This window comes from Rhinopithecus bieti, unplaced genomic scaffold, assembly GCF_001698545.2.
Source record: "Rhinopithecus bieti isolate Rb0 unplaced genomic scaffold, ASM169854v2 scaffold_28081, whole genome shotgun sequence".
NCBI classification, from domain to species: Eukaryota; Metazoa; Chordata; class Mammalia; order Primates; family Cercopithecidae; genus Rhinopithecus; species Rhinopithecus bieti.
In genome coordinates, this window is record NW_016812241.1 from 34,207 (window position 1) to 44,602 (window position 10,396).

The 10,396-nt window shown below is 48.5% G+C and overlaps 1 protein-coding gene across 4 annotated transcripts in view; it reads left to right on the forward strand.

Moving 5' to 3' along the window:
- The first annotated feature begins 9,060 nt into the window (after positions 1-9,060).
- AKAP10 (A-kinase anchoring protein 10) overlaps positions 9,061-10,396 on the forward strand; it is a 79,785-nt gene continuing 78,449 nt past the window's right edge. For 2 of the 4 annotated variants that reach the window (XM_017895770.1, XM_017895772.1), the window contains exon 1: positions 9,076-9,325. Coding sequence is in view for 1 of the 4 variants with exons in the window: in XM_017895772.1 (XP_017751261.1) it covers positions 9,238-9,325 (88 nt within the window). In the remaining 3 variants the exon portion in view is untranslated. Of the gene's footprint in view, positions 9,326-10,396 lie in introns of all 4 variants that reach the window. The other 2 variants (XM_017895771.1, XM_017895768.1) reach the window with 2 other exon arrangements.

A 10,396-nucleotide genomic window follows, 5' to 3' on the forward strand; every position in this document is an offset into this window, starting at 1 on the left:
CCAGGCATGGTGGCTCACACCTGTAATCCCAGCATTTTGGGAGGCCAAGGCAGATGGATCACTTGAGGTCAGGAGTTCAAGACCAGCCTGGCCAACATGGTGAAACCTCTACTAATAATACAAAAAAAATTAGCTGGGCATGGTGGCGCATGCCTGTAATCCTGGGTGCTTGGGAGGCTGAGGCAGGAGAATAGCTTGAATCCAGGAGGCGTTGCAGTGAGCCATGATCACGCCACACCACTACCGTACTGTAACCTGGGCAAAAGAGCGAGACTGTCTCAAAAATAAATAAATAAATGCTGAGTGCGGTGGCTTACGCCTGTAATCCCAGCACTTTGGGAGGCCAAGAGGGGGTGGATCACCTGGGGTCAGGAGTTCGAGACCAGCCTGGCCAACATGGTGAAACCCCATCTCTACTAAAAATACAAAAATTAGCTGGGTATGGTGTTGGGCACCTGTAATCCCAGCTACTCAGGAGACTGAGGCAGGAGAATTGCTTGAATCCAGGAGGCAGAGGTTGCAGTGAGCCAAGATCGTGCCACTGCACTCCAGCCTGGGTGGCAGAGCAAGACTCCATCTCGAAAAAAAAAAAAAAAAAAAGGATACTTGATTGTCTGGACATTCTGCAGAACATCACACTGAGACACTATATTGATGACATCATGCCCATTGTAAGCAAGAAATGGCAAGTGTTCCAGAAACACAGGCAAGACACATACATGTCAGAAGGTGAGATGTAAACTCTACCAAGATTCAGTGGCCTGCCACACTGATGACATTTTTAAACCTGCTAGATGTTTGTGTAGAAAAGAATTTAACCTTGCCTAAAGAGGGGTCTGGGCTTTGTCCCCAGCTACTGGGAGGTAATCTCTTTAAACTCTTGAAATAGCATTCCTGATAAAAGTATTTTTGTTTTGACTGGGGGCCTTGATAGCAACAATGTGATCTGGGTTGGGGACTTTGGGTCAGGTGGCATCAGTGTGACCTCCTGAGTGGCCAGAGACTGGAATCAACCACATGGGCAGTCAACCCAGCTTACATGATGGAATCCCAATAAAGACTTTGGACAGGCCAGGCATGGTAGCTCACGCCTGTAATCCCAGCGCTTTGGGAGGCCAAGGTGGGCGGATCAGGAGGTCAGGAGATCGAGACCATCCTTCCTAACATGGTGAAACCCCATCTCTACCAAAAATACAAAAAATTAGCCGGGCTTGGTGGCGGGTGCCCGTAGTCCCAACTACTTGGGAGGCTGAGGCAGGAGAATGGTGTGAACCCAGGAGGCGGAGCTTGCAGTGAGCCAAAATCATGCCACTGTACTCCAGCCTGGGCGACAGAGCAAGACTCCGTCTCAAAAAAAAAAAGGCTTTGGACACAAGGGCTTGGGTAAGCTTTCCTGGTTGGCAATGCTCTATACTGGGAAACTAACCCTATCCTGACTCCACAGGGAGAGGACAACTGGATATTCTCATTTGGTACCTCCCTGGGCTTTGCCCTGCACACCTTTTCCTTGGCTGATTATTATTATTATTATGAGATGGAATCTCACTCTGTCACCCAGGCTGGAGTGCAGTGGGACAATCTCGGCTCACTGCAACCTCCACCTCCCCAGTTCAAGCGGTTTTCCTGTCTCAGCCTCCCAAGTAGCTGGGACTACAGTCGCATACCACCACACCTGGCTAATTTTTGTATTTTTAGTAGAGATGGGGTTTCATCATGTTAGGCAGGATGGTCTCGATCTCCTGACCTCATGATCTGCCCACCTCAACCTCCCAAAGTGCTGGGAATACACGTGTGACCCACCGCACCCAGCCCCCTTGGCTGATTCTTAAAGTGTATCCTTGAGCTGTAGTAAATTATAACTGTGGATAAAACAGCTTTCAATGAGTTTTGTGAGCACTTCTAGCAAATTATCGAACCTAAGGATAGCCTTGGGGACCCCTGAACTTGCAACTGGTGTCATAAGTAAGGGTGCTCATGTGTGGACCATGCCCTCTAACTTTGTAGTTGATTAACTTTCACAACCTTATCATTACTGCTTATACTCAATGTTTATTCATATTTATCCACATACCACTTACTTTCTTCTTTCTAGTGCCTTGCATCAAAGACTTTCTATCTCATGTACTTTATTCTGCTTGAAGTAAATCCTTTAGGATCTTTTTTTTTTTCAACTTTGTACATACATACTTTCATTTTTTATTTATTTTTAATTTTGTTATTTTTGTGGGTATATAGTAGGTATATGTATTTATGGGGTACATGAGGTGTTTCGATACAGGCATGCAATGTGAAATAAGCACTTCATGGAGAATGGGGTACAAACAATCCAATTACACTCTTTAAGTTATTTTAAATGTACAATTAATTTTTTATTGACTAGAGTCACTCTGTTGTACTATCAAATATATATGTGTGTGTGTGTGTGTGTATATATATATATATATATATTTTTTTTTTGAGACAGAGTCTCACTCTGTGGCCCAGGCTGAAGTGCAGTGGTGCAAGCTCAGCTCACTTCAACCTCTGCCTCCCTGGTTCAAGCGAATCTCCTGCCTCAGTCTCCCGCGTAGCTGGGATTACAGTCACGCACCACCACACCCAGCTAACTTTTGTATTTTTTTGGTAGAGACCAGTTTTCTCCATGTTGGCCAGGTTGGTCTTGAACTCCTGGCCTCAAGTGATCTAACCACCTCAGCCTCCCAAAGTGCTGGGATTACAGGCATGAGCCACCGCACCTGGCCAAAATAGAATAGTCTTTTTTTTTTTTTTTTTGATGACGGATCTCGCTCTGTTGGCCAGGCTGGAGTGGGCAGTGGCAGTCTCGCTCCTGCAAGCTCCGCTCCCGGTTTACGCCATTCTCCTGGCCTCAGCCCCGGAGTGCTGTTGACTACCAGGCGCCGCCGCCTCGCCGGCTAGTTTTTTTGTATGTTTTAGTAGAGACGGGGTTTCACCGGGTTAGGGGCCATGGATGGTCTCGATCTCCGGACCTCGTGATGCCGCCCGTCCTCGGCCCCCAAAGTGCGGGGATTACAGGCTTGAGCCACCGCCGCCCGGCCAGAATATTCTTTAGTGAGGTCTGCTGGTGGACTTTTTTTTTTTTTTTTTTGGAGACTGAGTCTCGCTGTTGTTGGCCCAGGCTGGAGGGCAATGGTGCGATCTCGCCTCACTGCAACCTCCTACCTCCCGGATTCCAGCAATGCTCCTGCCTCAGCCTCCTGAGTAGCTAAGATTATAGGCACCCACCACCACACCCGGCTAATTTTTATATTTTTAGTAGAGATGGGGTTTCACTATGTTGGCCAGGCTGGTCTGGAACTCCTGACCTCAGGTGATCCACCCACCTTGGCCTCCCAAAGTGTTGGGATTACAGACATGAGCCACCATGCTCGGCCAATTTTTTCTGCTTTTGTCTGAAAATCTTATTTAGTGTCATCTTTGAAATATATTTTTGATGGGTATAAAATTGTAGGTTGATAGTTATTATCATTATTGTTATTATTTTGAGACAGGGTCTCACTCTGTTGCCTATGTTGGAGTGCAGTAACATGATCTCGGTTCACTGTAGCCTTGACCTCCCAGGGCTCAGGTGATCCTCCCACCTCAGCCTCCCCATTAGCTGGGACTACAGATGCATGCCACCATGCTCAACTAATTTTTTCTACTTTTTGTAGAGATGGGGCTTCACCAGGTTGCCCAGGCTGGTCTCTAACTCCTGAGCTCTAGCAATCCACCCACCCTGGCCTTCCAAAGTGCTGGGCCATGCCCCGCCAGTAGTTACTTTTTATAGCATATTGGAGATTTAATATCAATCTCCTGGCATCCATTGTAACTGTTAAAAAATCAGCTATTTACTTGGCACTCCTTTTTTTAGATGGAGTCTCACTCTCATCTAGGCTGGTGTGCAGTGATGCAATCTCAGCTCAGTGCAACCTCTGCCTCCCAGGTTCAAGCAATTCTGCCTCAGCCTCCCAAGTAGCTGGGATTACAGGTGTGTACCTTCACGTCCGGCTAATTTTTGTATTTTTAGCAGAGACAGGGTTTCACCATGTTGGACAGGCTGGTATTGAACTCCTGACCTCAGGTGATCCACCCACCCCGGCCTCCCAATCCATGCTGGGATTACAGGCATGAGCCACCGCACTCGGCCAAGTGGCACTCCTTTGAATGAAATCTACTTTCCCTACCCCTAGCAATTTTAATACTTTTTCTTCATTTTTATTTCCTGAAGTTTTGTTATTAATAATCTGTGTGCAGATTTCTTCGTATTTCTTTTGCTTGCAGTTCATAGTGATTCTTGAATTAGTGTGTTGGTTTCTGTTATCACCACAGGAAAATTGTCAGCCAGTAGCTTTTCAAAACTTCCTTGCTAAATTCTCTCTTCTCCTCTTTTGGTACAATTGATTTGATTAAAATGAAAACCAGGGCCGGGTGCGGTGACTCACGCCTGTAATCCCAACACCTTGAGAGGCCTAGGCAGGTGGATCACCTGAGGTCAGGAGTTCAAGATCAGCCTGGCCAATATGGTGAAACCTTGTCTCTACTAAAAATACAAAAATTAGCCAGGCATGGTGGCCCACATCTGTAGCCCCAGATACTCAGGAGGCTGAGGCAGGAGAATTGCTTGAACTCAGGAGGTGGAGTTTGCAGTGAGCTGTGATCCCACCACTGTAATCTGGCCTGGGCAACAGAGTGAGATTAGAATCTGTCTCAAAAAAAATGTTACGAATGTTTGATAAACTATATTTGTTAGAACGTTTGTTGTAGAACACTATTCATTGATTTTTTAATTTTTTTTTAATTTTTATTTTTTTTGAGACGGAGTCTCGCTCTATCGCCCAGGCTAGAGTGCAGTGGCCGGATCTCAGCTCACTGCAAGCTCCACCTCCCGGGTTTACGCCATTCTCCTGCCTCAGCCTCCCGAGTAGCTGGGACTACAGGCGCCCGCCACCTCGCCCGGCTAGTTTTTTGTATTTTTTAGTAGAGACGGGGTTTCACGGTGTTAGCCAGGATGGTCTCGATCTCCTGACCTCATGATCCGCCCGTCTCGGCCTCCCAAAGTGCTGGGATTACAGGCTTGAGCCACCGCGCCCAGCCCACTATTCATTGATTTTTAAACAATGTTAGATTAAATCATTCACTGGATTTGTGATAATTAACTTACTGATTTTACCTCACTGGTTTGCTGTAATTAATACAACTGGTATAAAAAGACTGTGAGGAGGCCAGGCGCGGTGGCTCACACCTGTAATCCCAGCACTTTGGGAGGCTGAGGTTGGCGGATTACCTGAGGTCAGGAGTTCAAGACCAGCCTGACCAACATGGTGAAACCCCATCTTTACTAAAAACACAAAATTAGCTGGGCATGGTGGTGCATGCCTGTAATCCCAGCTCCTTGGGAGGCTGTAGCAGGAGATTCGCTTGAACCCGGAAGACAGAGGTTGCGGTTAGCTGAGATCACGCCATTGCACCCCAGCCTGGGCAACAAGAGTGAAACTCTGTCTAAAAAAAAAACCAAAAAAAAAAAAAAAAAACACTGTAACAATTCCCAAAAATTAGGAGCACAATTAAAGGAACTCCTTCTGATAAAAATTAATTTCATCTTACATGTAAACTAAAATGACTGTATCAAGTTTATTCAGAAATATAATGCAGGGTGTTAGCTTGCCACAGCTGCGTATTCAGGCTAATGTAATATTGCTGTTATTTTTAAATTCTTCTTTTAATTTTACTCATATGTGGATCATCAAATTTCAAAAGATTGAATGACAATACTCTTAGCAGCAAGCTTCGCTAAGCATATAAACATTTTAATGGGTGATGATTCAGTAGGTACCTGAAGAATCTGTACTGCCAGATATCATTCACCCCCATATACCTGCCCAACAGACATCCCATTTTGGGACACTGGATAAATGAGTGGGTGGAAAGATAGGAGAAAGTGGTATAAGCAAATGGTTTTGGAGTCTGATTGACAGCGATTAAAATCCTGTTTCTACCTCTTACCAGCCTCATGATCCTGCATAAGTTATCCCAAGCCTCAGGGCCACATCTGTAAATTGGGGGTTGTGATGGCAGATATCTCACAGGGTCTCTTTTCGGGGAAGGGCAGGAATTATGGATTAAGTGAGCTAGTAATTGTAAAGCACTTAATACAAGGAAGGCGCATAAGTACTCCATAAAGAATGACGGCCATTATCATGACTGAGGTGTATGCGGCTGTCGGGGAATTTCTGGTAGGCGGGGCTCAAAGGCAGCTAATCACACTGGAAGTGGAGGTGAGGCACTGCTTCTGCACTGACTCTGCTTAGCTGGAGAGAATGAGAAAGGGTTAGAGGAGATTTCGAGGAACTTAAAGAGTCCTCCGCCTCCAACTCTGTCGGATCTGCCCCCGTGCTAAAGACATTCAGGGGATTTCTCGCACTCTCCCTTCCTCTGCGTCCCTCCCGTCCCATCCAATTAACCACACAACACATACAAAATAGGCCCTGCGAGGTTCTGCACGCTGGAAGGGAACGAGAGAAGGGCGCTGCGCTTTCTTGCTGATGCCCTGTACTTGGGCCCCTGGTGGACAGTCACGTGTCCCCTCAGCCTGGAGAGAAATCCCACCTAGACCGCGCCCGGGTCCTTGGTTTCGGCCAATCTCCCTTTGGTGGGGGTAGGATGCAGGATCCAGAGTTTTATTGGCTACAGACAGCGGGGTGTGGTCCGCCCAGAACACAGATTGGCTTCCGAGGGCATCTCGGATCCCTGGGTGGGGCGCCGCTCAGACTCCCGGTGCAGGCCCCGCCAAGGCCAGGAAGAAGCGGCCAGACCGCGTCCGTTCGGCGCCAGCTCACTCCGGACGTCCGGAGCCGTAGATAGCGCTGCTTCCGTCCAGTGCGCCTGGACGCACTCTCCTTACCTGGAGAGAGGCTTGACCTTGAAATCCAGGCTTCATCCCTAGTGTGTGACCTTGAGCAGTTGACTTTATTTTTCAGTGCCTAGTTTTCCAGATACCAGGACTGACTCCAAAGACTATTACTCATCTGGAGGGTTTAGCACAGTACTGGCGCATACTAAATTTTCCATGTCAGTTTTGGTTACCTTTCGTGCACTTGCAAACATGCCATGCTCCGAAACGAAATAGGCGAATCTTTTTTTTTTTTTTTTTTTTTGAGGAGTCTTCCTCTCACCCAGGCTGGAGGGCAGTGGCGCGATCTCGGGTCACTGTGACCTCCACCTCCCGTGTACGAGATTCTCTTGCCTCAGCCTTCTGATTAGCTGGGACTATAGGCGCGCCACACGCCCCGCTAATTTTTGTATTTTTAGTGGAGATGGGGTTTCGCCATCTTGGCCAGGCTGGTCTAACTCCTGACCTCAGGTGATCTGACCGCCTCGGCCTCTCAAAGTGTTGGGATTACAGGCATGAGCCACCGCGCCTGGCCAGAAATGAAATAAGCAAATCTTTTAACCTGCTCTAATAATTACAGTGAAAAGACCATATTGTTATTAGAGCAGGTTAAGGGATTTGCCTTTTTCGGGTTCTAGTTATAGTCTTAAACGTGGACATTCTTGTAGAAAATAAAGTTTCCTCTTCAAAGTTTCCCTTCTTGTTAAAGACTACATCATAAGTGTAATAAGTAATAGCTTCTTTTAAAGACTAACTTTCTTCAAACCTCCTTGCTTTGTGCTAATAACTCTTTGTTAAGCCCTATCCTATGTAACTGTTGGATATGGTCATAGGCACATTCCAGCTCACAGCCTATGCCCCTTCCTTATTTGGAAATGTTATTGCTTCCTTAAACCTTTTGGTAAGCAACTTCCTTTCCTTCTTCGTTCTTCCTTGCGCTTACCTATTTAGGAAAGTTTTAAGCTATCAGCAAATCGGGTGTCAGCTTAAGAGTGTGAGGTCCCGCTCCAGCCAATGGATGCAGGACACAGCAGTGAGGACGACCCAAATGTGTAAGGGATAAATATGTCTGCTTTTCCGTTGTTCAGGTGTGCTCTCGACATTGTCCCATCTGCAATTCAGCACACTTTTGCAGAAACTAAAGATTGCCTTGCTGAGAGATCTTTTGTCTCCGTGCTGACTTTTCTTCACGGCACCGATTACCTATTTCTAACAATTTTGATATTTGTAACATTCTCAACAATCTTGGGCTAGTTGTCTCTTCTGGGCCTGTTTCCCCATCCGTCACATGATAAATTTCATTGGTTAAAAAACTCCAGCGAACATTTATTGAGTTACTATTACCTTCCTGCCCTCCCCAACCCCAACCCCAACCCCATGGAGCAGTTACAACCTCAGCCGCTGAGCGCACTGGCGGGGTGTAAGAAGCACCAAAGACAGGGAGGCTTGATTCATTTTGCTTTGGGAGTAGAGGGAGGGTCAGAAGATTAGCAGGAAAATGGCATTTGAGCAAGGATGATTCACTGGAGCTTGCTTTTAAATACTGGTGAGGCTTTTATGTTGCAGTCCCTTACAAAGTTGAGCATTCGCAGGGATTGCACAACGAAATAAGCCCGCTTCCCCTTTTCATTCGCGAATGACCGAAGGAGCTGCTGGTTCCGCATGCAGCAGGTTGTGCCTTTTCCTTATCAGGGTTCTGCATCGCCTCGAACCCGCAGGCCGTGGTGGGCTGCTCTCCTGGGGAAGCAGGGGCTGGGGTGCAGGGTGAAGCTGCTCGTGTCCGCCAGCGCCTGTGAGCAAAACTCAAACGGAGGAGCAGGAGGGGTCGAGCCGGAACGTGGTAGGGTTGGCCCTGCCTTTTAGAAGGGCATAATTTGAAGGGTGCCCAGGGGCCGGAAGCCGGGGACCTAAGGCCCGCCCCGTCCCAGCTGCTGGGAGGGCTCCCGCTCCAGGGAGATTAGTTTTGCAGAGACTGGGTCTGTAGCGCTCCACCGAGGGCCGGCGACAGACGCCACAAAACAGCTGCAGGAACGGTGGCTTGCTCCAGGCATCCAGGGCCCGGGAAAGAGGCGCGGGTCGCACGCGCGGATCACGCGGGCGATGCGCGCGCGTGGGCCTCTGCACCCGCGGGAGGCGGTGGGGGAAAGGGGCGGGGCCGGCGCTTGACCTCCCGTGAAGCCTAGCGCGGGGAAGGACCGGAACTCTGGGCGGGCTGCTTGTTGATAATATGGCGGCTGGAGCTGCCTGGGCATCCCGAGGCGGCGGTGGGGCCCACTCCCAGAAGAAGGGTCCCTTTTCGCGCTAGTGCGGCGGCCCCTCTGGACCCGGAAGTCCGGGCCGGTTGCTGAATGAGGGGAGCCGGGCCCTCCCCGCGCCAGTCCCCCCGCACCCTCCGCCCCGACCCGGGCCCCGCCATGTCCTTCTTCCGGCGGAAAGGTAGCTGAGGGGGCACCGGCGGGGAGTCAGGCCGGGCCTCAGGGGCGGCGGTGGGGCAGGTGGGCCTGCGAGGGCTTTCTCCAGGGCGGCAGCAAGGCCTTAAGCGAGCTTCGGCCTCGGCACAGATGCCCCCTGAGTGCCTTGCTCTGCTCCGGGACTCTACTGGGAGGGAGAAGGTGGTCTTCTTGCGCGAGGTCAGAGGAGAATTGTCGCGCTGGTTCAGAAGCGATTGCTAAAGCCCACAGAAGTTCCTGCCTGGTTGGTTAAGAACAGTTCTTAGGTGGTGGTTAGTTTTTTTGTATTTCTTTGAGGACCGTGGATCAAGATCAAGGAAATCTCTTTAGAACCTTATTATGGAAGTCTGAATTTTCCAAATAGTGAGGGTTTTATGTCTAAAAGCAACACGTGAAAAAATTGTTTTCTTCACCCAGTGCTGTCTTACAATTTCCTCTTGGGGGGAGGGGTAGTTACTGCTGTTACTAAAATAAAATTAATTACTGCTACAGTTCCCCAAGAGGAAGACCACTACTTTTGATGACTTTGCAAGTTTATTAGCTACTGGAAGCCTCACTTTATAAACGAACTACTTACATTTTTGATTTTCAGTTGTATTAACCTGCCCAATGTTTACGTAGAAGCAGCTTGATTTTGATTTTGGGTAAGGTTGTTGCACTTCATTAAAAATACATATCCGAAGTGAGCAAGTGTGAACCTGTGGACAGCAGTGATTTTTCCTGTCAATTCCTGTTGCTTCAGATAAAATGTACCAGACAGAGGCCGGGCGCGGTGGCTCACGCATGTAATCCCAGCACTTTGGGAGGCCGAGGCGGGTGGATCACCTGAGGTCGGAGTTCAAGACCAGCCTGACCAACATGGGGAAACCCCGTCTCTACTAAAAATACAAAATCAGCCAGGGTGGTGGCTCATGCCTGTAATCCCAGCTATTCAGGAGGCTGAAGCAGGAGAATCGCTTGAACCTGGGAGGCGGAGGTTGCAGTGAGCCGAGGTTGCACCATTGCACTCCAACCTGGGCAAAAGGAGCTAAACTCCGTCACAAAAAAAAAAAAAAAA